The following is a 17,726-nucleotide window of genomic DNA, read 5'->3' as shown; positions in this document are numbered from 1 at the left end:
GATTTAAGTCCACTTCATGAACAGTAATGCTAATTGGGACAGTTTAAAGTTGGATCCGAACCACTTGTGCCTCCACCGGGTATCGAACCCGAAATCCCTTGATTATAAGGCGGCGACGCTACCACTGCGCCATCGTTCCCCAGTGTGACTGGACACCTTCAGAGTAAGATAGACTTAGCTCTTTTCTGTCAATTGAATATGGCACCCACACTGGTATGTTTCCGGTAAGGATCACCGGCAAATGCGCCGGCTAAACAAGCATGCCAAAAACCCGCCTCTTCCTCTCGCGGTCAGTCTTTGCCGCAACGCGAAGTCTTCCTTGTGTGGGCTCAGGGCCCTTTCCTCATGTTGCCTGAGGAGGGTACCGGATCAGTCCTCCTCTTCGCTTTTGCCGGTGTCAGATAAAATGTCAGTCTGCAATGTTTACTTTACGACAATATTACCAGTTTATGTACGTAATAATATTTTAAGACGGGTTCTTCAATTCTTTATATTTTGGTGTTACCTGCGGTAACAGCGGCTACATGCACGCCACGCCTCTGAATTATATCTAGTGTGAACTCAAACATTTGGGGGGGGGGGGCTGTACCCTACCTTGGATACGTGCTTTTATCAATAACAGGGTTACAGAACATTCTCCGTCTTGCCTCGATAATTCTTTCTCTCCTTAAATTATCATTACATTATTTTATTTCACACCACAAGAAACAAAAACCTCATTTTATCTAGTGTAAACCTAAAACTTTCGGGGGGTCTCGAGCCCATAACCTCCCCCCCCCCCCCTTGGATACGTGCCTGCTCCGGGAAATACGTATCCCTGCACTCATCTCTTGCATCAGGTTCACTGACACGACCTTGAGCAGCGATGCAAGTCAGATGCAAGTTCTAACATGATTTCATTGAGAGAAAATCATACAGCTGCGTTGACAGTGTTGCTAACTTCATTTCGAGCAGTATCACTACGTCAGACTTGGTTTGATTTTTGTTAATTAGTGTCGTTTTTCATCCATTTTTGCCTATGACTTTTGCCTTTGTGGGTACATGCAGTCGTTCGCATTCTGAAAAGGAAGAAGAATAAGTCTGTAGTAGTCGTATTCTGATACTTTGTTACGTTCATGCAATCATGTAAGATTGATTTCGAACTGTACCACGAACATTTTATTAGGTTTGGTAACCTTATTCGGCAATATAGTGTATAAATTATCATAAATTAATTTCACACGTATCAGGTATTGCATTCTTAAGAACCTGATGAATACTCTTTACAATTTACATGTGAATTAATTATATCCATTATTTATCATTTGCTTTTCCTTTCTTCTTGTCGGCATTTTTACTTTGGCCATTTTTTCCGTTTGCCATTTTTTCCGTTGCCAATTTTTCCTTTGCCATTTTTACCGGACACCACTATAACAAATAAAGATTGATCGCATGCAAAATACATACTTTGTGCTTCTTCTCACAGGTAGTTTGATTTTTTTTATTTATGGCTAGTCGTGACGTTGAGGATGAATGATTACATGAAACTGACGAAGGGACTCGGCAGCACCCCTTATCAGTGGCGACGATTAGAGGGGCGTGGAGGGCAGTTGCCCCCTCCCCCAAGTTTTTGCGAATACTATGGTCTCTTACTAAATGCTAGTGCTAACCTTGACTACCAAGAGAAAGTAAACTGTTCCTGCCCTCCCCCAGTTTTGACACCCAATCGCAGCCACTGCCCCTTAGCGTCGCATGGTCAAGCCTTTGGAATGGGTGTCCAGCTGGGAGCTGACTCTCCCTTCCTCCCACTCAGTGTTGTGTTTCTTTCAGAAAATTTGCTCCGGGAGGGGGGGGGGGCATTTCAGAGAACTGGGAGGGCGTTATGAATCTCATCTGCGAAATACAACATATGTGCGTTTAACATTGAGAATTAGTGGTCGTTCGTGGTTCGTCAATGAACTTGACGCTGAGCGTTACAGGTGGGAAATGACGTACAGGAACAAAACTAAAGTAGGATGCGGTGACCTAAGCATACTTAGTAATTCAATGTGGAAAGACAAAATGTGCGCTCTACAGTGCATATACAGAATCTCTTTGTGAGCCTTTTCCGAAAGCTTCTTTCTCACCCCTCCAACATTCCCAGCCATATTTGAGGCACATCAAAACCGAAAGCAACAATATCATCTATGTTAAATCAAGAGCAGTAAGCTCTTCATCAATAGTATTTGCAATAGTTTCAGCCCTTCCATTAGGAATTTTCACTATTGACAAAAAACTTTCCACGGGGACCTTATCCTCAACAACTATGAGCATTATACTTAACTCCGTTTCATTTCTCAAAGAGACACTTTCATCTGGCAAAATGGAGAACTTCTTGTTTTTCAACGTTTTCTTCAGTTCCTCATTCAATACTTCGCCCAAACACACCAACAATTCACATGCTGTGTCCTTACTGCTGTAATTCGATCTATCACTCAGAGCTTCTCTCCGCACCTTAAATTCATCACTCATTTGATCCAGAATACTTTCAGTGATGCTTTCATATTTAGTAGTGAAAGCTACTTCTCCTTCACCAAAAAGTACAAGCCCCTGCAAAGTATTTTCGAACATTTTCTGTTTAACACTCTTTCACTTTCACTCTGTTGAACAACTTGAGCATAAACGGATTTCTTCATAGCCAGCCTTTTGAGGTTTTCCGTTTGTACACTTACAGTATGAGCTGAAGAGTGTTCATGTTTCTCTAATTTCCCATATTTTTCTAAAGCTATTCTGAAAGATGTAAAAGGAGCAGTTATGAACACGCCACCTGTCCTTTGCAGAACTTTTGCGTCAATCTTCAGGATTTTGGCATAGTTTACAAAACGCGTCTCCTTTTTCTTCACTATACTCCAGGCAACTGTACTTTTCTTCCCACTGTTTGTTGTAGTGGCGTTCTTCTTATGCACCTGATGATTTCGAAAGATGCAGGTTGGAACCGGAAGATCCCACCGTAGACTGTGACAACTTCCCGCGATTTCTTGCTAGGTCCTGCCGCTGAAACACTAAAATAAGTGTCTATTGTTCTCTTCATTCTTCTTTTGTCGTGCAGCAAATCCCACTGCTACAACTGCAATGCAGCTCAAATCTCTAGTGACGTGCGGTGACGTCGACACTTGGGGTAGCAGTCAGTGGCGTGCTCAAGGGGGGAGTTGATGTGGGTCACACTCCTCCCCCCTTTAGGGAACAGTATTCCTAAAAAAAAGAAGAATGTCAATAACAGGAAAAGATTGCAAAATGATGAATGAGTACTAAAAAAAGTACACGTAATCCCCACCCACATTCGAAAATAAAAAACGATTTATCCTGGGTTCGAATCTCGGCTTGGCTATGGGTATTCTTTGTGTGTGTCCCTTCATCAATTTTATAGTACCAAAAGTGGCGGAAAAGCGAAGTAAAATAAACCAAATCAAACAACCAATAAATGATTTGATTTCATTTTTGTTACTTAGCGTAGCTTTTTTGTCACATTTTGTTAATTGCGAAGATGATGCAATAAAATTAATGAAGGGACAAACACAAAGAACACCCATGCCCAGGACGGGGTTCGAACCCAGAACTCCTGGTGTCGTAGCACGCTGTGATATCCACTCCCCCACGGTTGACTGATTTGGTGTTTTAAGTCCACTTTATGCACAGAAGCAAAAGAAGAGGTAACGAAACACACATTTTTGTAGTTTCTTCAATAATATTCATTTGGCTTCTTGAGTTCTGAGATACATTTTCATTCAACATTATTTCATTATTCACTGCAGAGTACAACACATAGTAACAAGAATGCGCGCTCATCACGGGTTCGAATCCTGATCTGGATTGTTCATATGAGGTTCCTTCATCAATTTCATCATATCATCACTCATCCTTTTCGCGATAACCAAATGTGGCAGAATAACGAAGTAAAATAAACCAAACCAATAACAATATGAACACGCGTTCTCTTGCCCAAATAAATACATCCGTTAGAGGCCAAGAGATTAGTATATTTAAATAAAACACTACTAAAACGAGAGCGAGAGAGAGCCTGAGCACATATTTCTAATTTATAATCATTATATATTCGATATTTAAAAAAGAAAGAAAGAAAACATAACATTATTGTCTGCACAGAACACGTTCCCATTTCAAAAATAATAAAACTACATCCCATATTATACATATGTACATATTGTACAACGTGTAAAAGGTTGTGTAAATACAGAAAACATAAGTACTGCAGAAAATTTTACCCTGAGTTCTTTAGAGGATTTACAAAAAAAATCTATGAGAAGCCAATCCCCTATCTGTCCTATAGCAGATAAACTGGGAGACCTGAAAGCCTTGGGCTTTCAACCATTACAGCGGAGGGCGAGGGGACAAGGGAGGTAGAGGTAAAAATTTTCCTTTTTCCTTCGGGCGGTCGTTTCTACCTGGAAACTGGTCAGGCGGAAGAAGAGCGAGCTAGGGTATCCAGCCAGCTTTGCCCGCGGATCACACCGATATACGAGAAGCGCGTGGAAAAGGAAGTGTTGCATATGAACTGTGGCTTTAACAAGACAATAAATATTATGATTTGAATATAATTCGAAATGTGAGATTGATTGATCTATCTCTGCTAGACTAGCTACTCCTCAGTACACGTCACTGCAAATCTCAAATGCGTCTTGTCTTTTCTAGACCACAAACGTTTACATTCTCGAAGGTACTGACTTTTAAGGTTGAGACGCTCTATAGTCAACAAGGTTGGGCGTAACCCATCTAACGGTACTGGACGACTATTGTGAACATCTGCCGGCTTTCTATCCGCACAGACAATTACAGCATCAAGAGAGGAACAGGTAGCGAATTTTTCGTCCACGACATTCCTAGGAGATATTAGCATCTTAAATAAAAATACAATAAAATCACCGGAAAGAGGCGAACGTCTTCGGTATACATTTGCATAGCAACAAGATCACGATTAACTTGCTGCACTGGCTGACTGGGGCAATTCAGAAAGTCAGGTTCTAAACAAGAATCCTCCAATTACGAAGCCAATCCAACGCATATTCAGAGGCCTCCGAAGGAGGCTGGTAGTTGTTACACCCCTCTTCCCTTTTATCACACTCTTATAAAAAAGAATATTACATGCACAAAAGCATAGTTGCCGACTTTGGGAGCAGAGACAGTCTTTCTAACCCCTACCAATATCCACTCTCAGTTAACATTATTTTAACTGGGTTTAAATTTCGCACATAATTTTATTTTTATAAAATAAAATTATATATGTTTATTTTTATAAAATTACATGCATTGACAAATTCTTCCCCACCTCTCTGTCTCTCTCTCTCTCTCTATATATATATATATATAAGTATATAAGGAAATCCAAATACACTAATAAAATATTAATACAATTATAGACAAGAATTACAGCAATGATTTGAAGAACTTCTACATGAAGGATATCCAAATAAAGGAAGAATACACTATTGGAGTGAAATTATATATATATAGAAAGAGAGAGAGAGAGAGAGAGAGAGAGAGAGAGAGAGAGAGAGAGAGAGAGAGAGAGAGAGAGAGAGAGAGAGAGAGAGAGAGAGAGAGAGAGAGAGCAGGGATTACAAAAAAAGCAAAGATTTCACTTTTAGTTCAACTTTCCCCCTTTTCTTCAAGAAATTCCTAAACATTCCACTGGAATATTTACTAGACATTCATGATAGAGTTTACACTTTTTAAGTCCAGTTTATGTTGATAGGCCAATCGGAACTGGACCTACAGTTTAAAGTGGAATATGAATCTATCTGACATCTTCCTTCAGGACTACCCACCAATGACCAGCTGATTACAGGGAACAATGTTAGCTGTTATGCTATTAGGGAAACTACACATTTATGGTAGATAGAGGTATAGTTTCAGAATGTGTACATTCTAACATTAATGTCTCGGTAAAACTTCGACACGGTCCCAACACTTCTCACTCATTCATTTCGTCACTTTTACCATTCGTACTTACCTATTCTGCATTGCGAAAGATTCTTCAAGGTGGTATTTTGCTTGTTTCACGAAAATAATATGAATTTTTCACATACGAGTAATTATTTCTTTTCCTTTTTTCGTTTGCATAAGACACAATATGGCGAGACAGCTTGACTAGCGTGCTACATCATCATTGGGTATGCAGTGTTTTCAACCTTGTCAACCGAAAAATCCCCACAAACCATTCATGGATAGCCCAATGAACCATGCACGGATAGCCCCAATTCATGAATAGCCATGAACCATGCACGCTTAGCCCCACGAACCATGCACGGATAGCCCCACAAACCATGCACGGCAATGTTAGGTTAGGTTCGGTTACGTTAGGCAAACATAGTTAAAATTGTCATCTTCTTGCTAAAAACGGCACGGTTCGAAACACTGACAGGGAGTTACGTCATCTAACATTTACAACATTTGGTTCACGTAGTGCAAGGAAATGAAAGGAACGACAATTGTGCATCGGAGATATATTTCTGTTCAAAAATACATGATTTTGCAGTGAAATTCATATTCATATTCATATTCTTTATTTCCGTTGACCCATGTCCATAGGTATGGAAATTGTCATATAACAATACATACAGTAATAAAATATTAATACAATTTTAGATAAGGATTACAGTAATGATTTTAAGAACTACTACATGAAGGAAATCCAAATACACTAATAAAATATTAATACAATTATAGACAAGGATTACAGTAATGATTTTAAGAACTACTACATGAAGGAAATCCAAATACACTAATCAAATATTAATACAATTATAGACAAGAATTACAGCAATGATTTGAAGAACTTCTACATGAAGGAAATCCAAATAAAGGAAGAATACACTATTGGAGTGAAATTACATACAATATTTAAGGCGAGCATAATAATAAGCAAAGAAATTTTTTAGTGTAAAAATAAAATGTAAAAGTAAATATGTTACTTATACAACATGGAAGAATGCAATATATATACAGAACCAATTAATGATCATTTAGGCACAATAATAGCATATAGTGAATACTTTGTACATGATAATATAAATAGTATAATTCCATTTTCTGTACAACCGAACCCTCTTTGTTGACAATTTATGTAATTTAATATTTACAAATTTAGAAATTCATTTATTGAATAAAAACAATGTTGTAATAAGAATTTTGTTAATTCCCTCTTAAATTGGGTAGTTGATTCCATTGTTTTCATGTGATCAGGTAATTTATTATACAGGTGGATACCTACGAATTTAGGACCTTTTTCAAGGAGAGTGGTATTATGAGTTTGTAGAACCAGATTGTGATTTTTCTTGTGTTGTATTTATGTACTTCCTTGATACGTTTGGAGAAACTAGACATATCTTGTTTTACATAGCACAGTAAATGTAATATATATAGGCAAGGTAATGGTAGAATGCCAAGATCCCTGAAAATGTTCCTACATGGTTCATTTATTTTCTTTCCTGCGATAATTCGAACTACTCTCTTCTGCAAAATAAAAAAATTTGCACTGTTTCTAGCATTCCCCCAAAATACAATTCCGTATGTTAGTTGTGACTGGAAAAGACTGAAATATGTTATTCTTATTGTCTCCCTGTTTATTATGGTTCTTAAGGTTTGTATACCATATATGGTTTTACTTAATTTCCCTGCTAGGTGCTCTATATGTATGTCCCAGTTGAGATTTTCCTGTATCCAAATACCCAGGAATTTTATGGATTTTGTATATTTGACGTGTTCATTTTCTATTTTTATTACTGGTTCTTCAATGTTCTTATTTCTTGAATGATGGAATTTTATTGCTAAAGTTTTGTTTTTATTTATCATCAACTTATTTGTGGGGAACCATTTGCAGAGTTCGTTTGAGGTGTTTTTTATATTTGAATTTAGAATTTGTTCATTTTTGCCAGTTATTACAATGCTTGTGTCATCTGCATATAAGGTAGTTTTAACTGAGGGTAAGTTTGAAGGCAGGTCATTTATGTATATGGTAAATAGTACTGGCCCTAGAATAGAGCCTTGAGGAACACCACATGTCACTTCTTCTAGCCTAGAGATATGAGAAGATGCATTGGTATTTGTCCCTTCTACATGTAAGATCTCTACAGCTTGACTGCGATTTTGCAGGTAAGATCTAAACCAGGTGTTTATCATACCCCTTATTCCATAGTGATTTATTTTTTTCAGAAGTTGGTCATGCAATACTGTGTCGAAAGCTTTTGATAAATCAAGAAAGAGACCTACACGCTGTTCCCAATTGTCCAGGAGTTGTCTGACATGTTCGATGTATTCAAATATTGCTGTAGTTGTTGATTTGCCTTTACGGAAACCATGTTGTGATTTAGATATTATGTTGTTTTTATTTAAGAAAGTTGTAATTTCTTTATTCATTGCAATTTCCATGATTTTTGAGAAGGGTGAAAGCAGAGCTATGGGCCTGTAATCATCCACACTATGCTTATCCCCTTTTTTATACACAGGTTTGATTTTTGCTTGTTTTAGTTTATTTGGGAACACACCAGTAACAAAGGATAAGTTCACTAGATAACATAATGGGTGTAGGATATGGGTGTGGCATTTCTTTATATTTGAGGATGGAATTTCATCCAAGCCAGTTGACCATTTGCTCTTCATTTTTAAGATGATGTCTGTCAGTTCCTCAACAGAGACTGGGCGTAGAAACATTGATGCACTATGTGTATTCATTTTAACCTTACCAGAGTTTTGATTGGTTTTGACTTTATCCTTATTTACATTGATTAGGTATTTATTAAAAAAGTTTGCCACTACCAAAGGATCGCTTACTTTTGTGTCATTTTGATAAAGTGTGATGTTTTCTAGTTTTTTGCAATTTCCCTGCAGTTATTTTTTTTTCCTCTGGATTTATTTGAAGAGTCTGAAATTAGTTTCCCTTTATGCCCTTTCTTTGCAGCTTGTAACACACGTTTATATGTTGACTTGTATTTCTTGAAGTATTCTTCAAAATCAATTGTTACAGCTGTGCTTTTCCTAGCCCTGTTTAGGAATCTCATTCTATCACTAGCTATTTTTATTCCTTTTGTGATCCAAGGTTTCTCTTTCTGTGTTGCCCCTTTAACTTCCTTCTTTGGGAAGGCTACATCAAAATAGTAAGAAAATATGCAACGAAATTTGTCGAAAGCATCATTTACTGTGCTACACTCATATATATGTTTCCAATCTTCATTGCTGAGTAAGTGATTGAAGTAAGTTGTATTTTCATCATTAAAAACTCTTTGGTGGTATAATCATTTATTTGTTTAACATTGCTATTGCTTTGTGAAAATGGTGTTGAAAGTGAGAAAGACTGTGCAAAGTGATCTGAAAATTCAGTGTCAAAAACCTCTACTGTGCACTGGTCGACTAGTGTGTTCAATAGAATTTGGTCCAGAGCACTTTTTGTATTTTTTTGTTACTTTGCTTCTAGGTTGAACATGTTAAGAAGCATGTATAATTCATGATTTACATTCTTTTTTAGAAAATCAACATTTAGATCACCTATCACTGCTACCTTTTTGTTGGAGTGCTGAAAGTGATTTAGAATAACTTCCATGTTACTGACAAATATATTCAAATCACTATCTGGCGTTCTGTATACACATATGATTATATATTTTAGTTCTGGCAATTCGATAATGCATGATTCAAAGTGTTTTTCAATGTTGAGGTGAGCAAACTTTTTGCATTCCTCTACTGCGATATCAATTTTACTATATATGCATGCACCACCTCTCCTGAATTTACTTCTTGAAAAGTTTGAAGTTAAAATGAAGTTTGGACAATTTACACAACATATTTCATCATGTTTTAGCCAATGCTCAGTGAAACAGATGATGTTTTTATCTGCTAACTTATCAGCTAGGAATGTTTCTACCATTAGTTTTTTTTGCGGTGTTTAGTCCTTGGATGTTTTGATGGAATATATTCAGAGATATTGATCCTCTACCATTTCTTACCCAATTACAGTTTCTCTTAACATTCCTCATACACATTATTTTCTTATCTACATTTGAATTTACAACTTGAAGGTTTTGGTGAGAATTATTTAAGGTTTCTGACTTCCTATAACTTTCCATAGTATCCATACAGCCCACTGATCAAATTACATTCCCCATAAAAAATTTCTGTCATGCATTAACGGGACTTTTTTTTCCCTTGTAGATTTCCGACGGGTATCTTAAATACTTCTATTTGCACTTTCACTAGTCAAACATTCCTTTGATTCACTATCAACTTGATTGTTTTTAGCATTTTGCTTGATGTGGTTACCACTATTTACTATTTCCTGATTTACTTCTGTGATATCTTGAAGTAAGGGTTGTGCCAAGGGTAAATTCTTAGTCTTCTCAGTAGGATTTGGAGCCGGAAGAACTATGGCATTTTTCCCGTTTTGGGGTGGGGGGGGGGGAGGTGTACTGTTTACCAATAGGGAGAGTTCGTCACACAGCAAATCTTTCCCTCTTCTATTTAAGTGTTGGCCGTGGGTGGTATGACCATCTCTTCCGATTTCATTTGCACTTAACATTTGCACTTTTGGGAAAACTTTGCTGTTGTTGATTTAATGTTTTAAGTCCACTTTATCCACAGTAAGGCTAATCGGGACTGGACCTACAGTTTAAAGTGGGATCTGAACCACTATGTACCTCCACCGGGTATTGAACCTGGGACCCCTTGATTACAAGGCGACGACGCAACCAATGCGCCATCGAGGAGGCCCTAGGGAAAACTTTGCAGACTTTGGAGAATTTGGAGTTTGCCTTGTTTACTTCCACATTTACACATGATGATTGCATTAGGTCGTATCATAGTTGGATGGTTCTAACAATAACGTTTGTGTTTTTTACTGTTTCAAGGCAAGTTTTGAGATTGCACGATGAAAGAAAATACCTCCACGAACTTCTAAATGCTACAGAAATTCATTTCCGTAAGTAGTTTCTTGTGTAAAAATGAAGAAATCCATTGGGACCATGTCGAAGTTTTACCAATGTCTCTTTACAAGGCAATTCCATTTTGATAATTTGATTATAAAATTCTTCTATACTTTTTGCATGCCAATCAAGTCATGTTCTTACAATTTCTTGTTAAAAAATTCCATTAATTACTGTTATTATTCCATTTTTTTTCTTTTAGGTGCCATGGAAAGGTCAAGCTTACCTGTACATGAAATGCATCGAGGTAAATGCAGAATTATGTTAGCTTTATTTTCAAAGTATTTTATATTTATAATTTAGACTCTAAACAATAGTCTGCAAGAATCAGAAATGGCTTTGGGCAAAATTATCATCTTTTTTTTTTACATGGACTGTTCCAATAGAGTATTATTGTAGCAGGGATAGAAATGGGATTGTAAGATTATAATTATTTTTAACTGTGGTCAAGTGAATTTGAGCAAAAATAATTTACATGCAGAATATTATATGATTTCCAAATTTTTAGCTCTTGAGGAAGATACTATATATATATCCTGATATTTTGAAAGGAGTTTCTCAAATACCATACTGAATATACAGTTGCCTCAATGCACACATTTTATATTTGAAGTAAATATGTACACAACATATTTTCTCTAGTTATAATCTTTCAATTAGTTTGCCTACTTCCCTTAGGGAATAATATAACACAGAATGCAGTATATCATGAAATTTTATCTACAACAATTTACTCTTCATGTTAGAATCATGGATTTCAATAGCCACCTAATCTCCATAAATCATGAAATTTGAAAATTTAGTTAAGTTGAAGGGTTTAAGCTCAGGTAATAATTTGCGTTAGGATATGAATGCGTACTTTCTATAATGGTTTAATATTTTCTTCTAGTTAATAATATAATAATAATAATGTGCATTTATATCCCCTAAAAAGTGAGTGCGCACACACAGACATACATTTTTTGTGTACAAAAACCTGGCTACCAATGGATGTCACCCCCACCCAAGGCAAAATGTTTAATTCACTCATTGCTTGTACATACATGGACCCCACAATATATTTGCTTGCTTGGAAACTTATATATACTGTGAAAGGCTTCGTTAAACTGTCCTGCATTTTGTCACCAAGATGATGTTTGACGTTTCATGAACGTTATAATTATTTTTTTTTCTTTGGCTTTTTTAGGGATGTCCAGATATCCTGCTCTGAGGCTGGTGTTCAACAGATTAAATGGTAATTATTCTCTCTTTTCATAAATTTAGCAAAAAATAATCATTTAAATTGTTTAGCATTTCTAAACAATGCACTTTTTAAGATGACACTTGGCTTTTGAATTAACAAGTTCCTACCACAGATTTTTTTTTTAAAATGAAGGTATCCAATAATCTGAAAAATGTAATATGCAAGATATTGTGTGTTATGTAGCATATCGCAGTGGTGGCTGGCAGCTAGTATGATGGGTAGTGCCAACGTGATCAAGAAATCGAAAAGTTTTCACTAGATAGAAATCTAATGAAAGAGGTAATTTTAATGAAGCTTTGTTTACTAATATTGCAGACAAAAATTCAGAGTTCCTAAGATTGGTTTATTTTACTTCGCATTTGTACTACTTTTGGCTAATCGCAAAGATAAAGTTGAGTGAACACTCACAAAGAACACCGATGCCCAGGCCGAGATTTGAACCCGCAATCCCTGGCGTTGTAGCATGCTGTGCGGAGGCCGACTAGAGTTTCTAGGAAATAAATGCGACTATTAAAATTTCAACGCCTGTCACCTTTACCATATTTTTGATATTTTTAAATAGAATTGATGTTTAAATCTGGCGTGGGACAGCCAAGTTGTTTAACTTTTAATTTAATATTACATAGTACCTTGGAAAACGGTGTATGTAATGCTCTAATCTGACTCATCTTTACTAACTACCCTTCCTTTCACACACCATCGGACACTTTCACTTCACTAAAAAGAAAAAAGCACTGGACAATTAGAGACACCGAGTCGATCACGGTATTCTCACCTTGCTTTGTTTATAATTTGCAACCCCAGCACGGCAGACGGTACATCAACAATCAGTGTTACTAACAACTGAAATATGATTATCTGCTAAATGAACTGTAGATCTACAATTTTTAGAATTGAATGCAAGAAATTGAATTATATCTCCAAGTGAAATTCCTATACTCATAGATTTTCCGTGTGATTTTTTACAAATATTAAAGTAAAAAATCCCCTGGTGATGCGAATTCCCTTTGATATTTAGGCAATTCTTTTGTACAGAAAATGTCTTCAATATTGTCAACGTCAGTTGCAACACGTGAGTCTCTGTGTGCGTGAGAGCAAGGGATATATATTTTCTTAAGGAAGAAATCGATAACAAAATAGTCTGGTTGGCTCTTTAGATGCATCTATCTAAATGGTTATATAAATTTGGGGAAGATATTACGTTCGTTCTTGCCAAGTGTGCAGGAAAGTATCTTTCTCACGAATTACTTCTCCAACGAGTATTACAAATCGGTCAGAATTAGTCACTTCTCTGTGAAGTTTGCAACTATGTCAACACAATGCAAAAGCTCTCATGTCGTGCCAGCCGAAAAGGGACACGGCTGGTTGTCTTATGGCTACCACTGGGCTACCACCTCCTCGCTCGTTAACTGCGGAGACTTTTTCATGCCTCTGCGCACAGGCCAGACTATGCTGGCCCAGTCAAGTGAGAGAACAGCTGGGGATGCGGAGCAGGAATTGAGGCGGCTGTAAGCTCGAACCCTTACGAGATTCGAATCTCCTCATTCGTAAATGCATTAATTTAACTATATTTTGGCAAAGCAAGTGCTTTTTCTTATTCTGAGGGTAGAGCCATGGTTCGGCGGCTCTCTCCTTAGAGCCGCCGCTGGCATATTGTCTAAAAAAGTAAAAGGTAATGGTGCCTGTGCTTTGCCTGCTTCCATTAATGAATAATATACCACAGAATGAAGTATAATGTGAGGTTTTATCTATAATGGTCCATCCAAGTTGCTACAGAATTCAAGGGGAATACATAAAATATTTCTCTCTCTGTCTCTCTCTCTCTATACAGTCTTTGGTGGGCTTGGCCTTCTCCACAGTCAGCCTTCAATTCACTCTTGTCATCAATTCTTCTTCTCCATCCTTTAATTTTCATTGTCCGCAAGTTTGCAGTGACATTGTCTATCCATCAAAGTCGTGGTCTGCCATTTCTTGTTGTGTGGTGAAGTTTTTCTCTCAACGTTCTTCTTGACATCCGGTATTCCATCATTCTCGCCACATGACCCAACCACTTTATTCTCGGAGCTTTAACGAATCTCACTATATCCTGTCATTTTATTAAGTCATCTATCATATCTTATTCTCCAGTCATCATTTTTCCTCACAGGTCCATGTATTTCTTTCTTAAGATCTGCCTCTCAAATATTCTGAAGGCACTTTTATCTGACAATTTTAAGGTCCAAGTGATTCATAGTGACAACTGGTCGTACCATTGTCTTATAGATTTTAAGCTTTGTATTTCTTGTAGTCAGTTTATTTCTGAACAGCTGCTTATTTGCAAAATATGCACAATTGCTTGCCAGTATTCTTTCCTTTATTTTACTTCACTCATATCATTGTCATTATATACCATTGTCCCCAGATATTTAAAATAAGGGACTCCCTCAAATCTTCTCTCCAATTGACAGACCTTAAGGTGCTCTTCTAATCTCAGAATTAAGATATTCTCATGTACAGCCTTTCTTTTCATTTACAGCAAGCCCCATTTTTATTGCTTCCCTTTCCATTTGCCCATAAATTTGTTCAAGTATACTTATTGTTCTAGTAATGATTGTAATATCATCTGCACACATAGGCGTAGCTAGAACTTTATATTTGGGTGTGCACAAAGTAAAAAAAATAGGTCTTGTACCTTTTTAATAGCATATTTTGCAACACAATCACTTGAATCTTTAACTGCACTGATGTTTGTAAAGGAATATAAATTCATTAAATGACAGTGTTGAAAATTTCTGAAAACATGTAGTAGAAAATCAAATTGCATAGAAATTACACACACACAAAATGTTCTTAAATGTTACAAACAAATACATCAAAATACACGTCACCTATAACAAGAGACGTCTGTCAAAAGGTACAATGTTCTTAAACTCATCAATAACTTCATTTACATCAATAGACTAAGCTTTTTCTTGTTCCACAAATAGCAAGGGCAGGGTTTCCAATCTATCCTGCTTCTGAGTTGCTCTTAATTTAGTTTTAACTTGGGTAAGCTTGGAGAAAGCTCTCTCACACTTGCAGCTTGTGACAGGTGTAGAAGAAAAGCGCTGTAGTACAGAGTAGAATGCAGTAAATATCTTCTTTCTCCAATGACATCAAAAAATCGAAAATCTATAGACACTCGTTTCATCAGCGATAATGCACACGTTTGTGCCAAGTAATGACATTTCGAACTTCATACGAACTGTCGCTTATTTTCTCTCTTATTGAAATATCTGTATTTAATTCTCTTTGATAAAGCAGCCCATTAGGGTGTGCCTAGGCACACCCAGCACACCCCGTAGCTACGCCTATGTCTGCATATGCACAGATTTGACTGGACTTTCCAAATATTGTTCCCTTCTGGTAAACTCCATTTATCACTTTGTGCAGTGATAGATTAAATAAGATGGCTGAAAGGTCATCATCCCCTTGCTTCACTCCTGTATTGAATTCAAATTCTTCACTCAATTTACTACTTAATTTCACTCTTGCCTTAGTGCCACTCAGTCATTCTTATTAGTCTTATTAATTGAGGGGAATATTATATTCTCATGGGCATCCAGAAAGGGGGGGGGGGACTAGGGGCAGTCAACCAAAAATTATATATTTCACACATATAATTTCATTTCAGCCCCAATAATGTGTGTTAATTATTGCACGAACATCATACATTCAAATTTAAGCAATGTTTTTCAAGGGAACAACGCAATTATTGGGGAAAATGTGCCTTGTTTGACCCCCTCCCTGGAAAAAAAATACCTTCCTTGCTCTTCCCTGGAAGAAATCCTGCTGACGTCCACGTATACTCCTCAAGTACCTTAAACAGTTCATTCCAATTAACACTATCAAAAGCCTCCTGAAGTCAACAAATAAAAAATGCAAATCCATGTCATGTTCATAAAACTTTTCCTTCATCTGTCTAGTAATAGGATAACATATTATGTACATTAATTACTACCCATATGCATTGGTACAAAGCTGACCCTAGGAGTTGGTAAAAACAGGGCAGTGGCGTATTCTGAAAATTTAACCTGGTTTACCACAACAATTCTTATTCATTGTACATATTTGTTATGTATTAATTAGATATAATAAGAAATAAATACCAATGCATGCATGTAAGTTGTACATATTTGTTATGTATTAATTACATATAATAAGAAATAAAATACCAATGCATGCATGTAAGTAAAACAAAAACGTAAGTCCAACATCTTCAAATTTTCTGTCAATTGCAATGTACATGAAAAAAATGGTTTACTGGCAGTAAACCAGGTAACATGGGAGAATATGCCACTTTCCTACAACCTCACACATCAAGGAATGCTGCCAGAGGTTCGATACCTGGCGGATCCCACTTTAAACCATAAGTCCAGTCCTGAATTAGCCTTTCTGTGCATAAAGTGGACTCAAAACAACAATTCAATCAATCAATCAAGGAATGATGCACTAAGTAAGTTGAGAACAGTAAAAATGAAGAAGTTTACTGTGAAGAGTTTTTTTTAAAAAAACAACTGTTTTTGGGCATTTGAAAAATATTCAAAATTACTAAAATTATTCTATAGGCAAAGACCACACTAAAACTTAGTTTTAACATTTTCATGTTAATAAAATTTACTGTAAGTGTGCAGTGGTGTGGTTGGTGGGGGTTATAACCCCCCTTAGTCCCAGTATTCATAAAAAAAAGAATGTCAAAGGTAAGAAAATATGACAAAGTGAGGACTTTTCCCTTTCGAAAATCCTGGGCACTCCACTGTTAGTGTGGTATTATTTATAGAATACCACCACAGTATGAAAATGTAAGTGTATGTGCCAAAAATATAAAACGTTCTATCTTCCATAGAGGAGTGCTGTGTGTACTCTTGGGAACCACGATGGAATTAATTATTAGATATGATTAAAAGTAGACCCACCACACACCTTCCAACTCTTATGCTATATCATGGTTGCCCATTTTAAACCCTACTTTGAATTCTTGATTGATCATTACATATTTTGCTGCTCCTATATACAAGGCCTGTTCAAAAAGAAACCAAACTCCTTTTGTAAAGTTTGTATGTAAATTCGTTGAAGATAACCAACAGTGGTGGTGCATAACGGTGTTCTAAGTTATCAACTTGGCCCAGTTTGAAAACTGTTGCTAACTGGAGTAATGCAGTAGTCCGCGTTGAGTGCAGGTGTGTTGAGTACCTGCCGAGATTGTCAGTTACCCTACTATGAAGTAACTGGAAGGGAAGAGCAACAAGTATGTGTGATATTGCCGAAAACTTTCAGACAGACGTATGACGTGTTACATGAAGCCTATGGGGAGAAATGTTTCAGTTGAACACCGTGTTACGAATGGTACAGACATTTCAGATCAGGTCGAATCTCCATCGAGGACGAGGGATGAGTAGATCCCATGTTAAAGTGATGTTGATCATGTGGTAGAACAAGTCCCGGATGGTTCATCACGATAATGTACGTGCTCATTCCTCACTCGTTGTGCCGGAGTTTTTGGTAAAGCACCAGACACC

General features: G+C 36.8%; 1 protein-coding gene across 3 annotated transcripts in view; it reads left to right on the top strand.

The window, feature by feature from the left end:
- Positions 1 to 17,726, top strand: part of LOC145980102 (eukaryotic translation initiation factor 2-alpha kinase 1-like) — an 82,648-nt gene that overhangs the window by 22,958 nt on the left and 41,964 nt on the right. For all 3 annotated transcript variants that reach the window (XM_083113106.1, XM_083113105.1, XM_083113107.1), the window contains exons 2-3: positions 11,149 to 11,193; positions 12,133 to 12,180. In XM_083113106.1, coding sequence (XP_082969232.1) covers positions 11,154 to 11,193; positions 12,133 to 12,180 — 88 coding nt within the window. In that variant the 5' untranslated portion in view covers positions 11,149 to 11,153. The remainder of the gene's footprint in view (positions 1 to 11,148; positions 11,194 to 12,132; positions 12,181 to 17,726) is intronic.

Source organism: Lepisma saccharinum, chromosome 27, assembly GCF_977018435.1.
Source record: "Lepisma saccharinum chromosome 27, izLepSacc3.1, whole genome shotgun sequence".
NCBI lineage: Eukaryota > Metazoa > Arthropoda > Insecta > Zygentoma > Lepismatidae > Lepisma > Lepisma saccharinum.
Note: the sequence above shows the minus strand (reverse complement) of the source record. Positions and strands in the feature narration are given on the sequence as shown.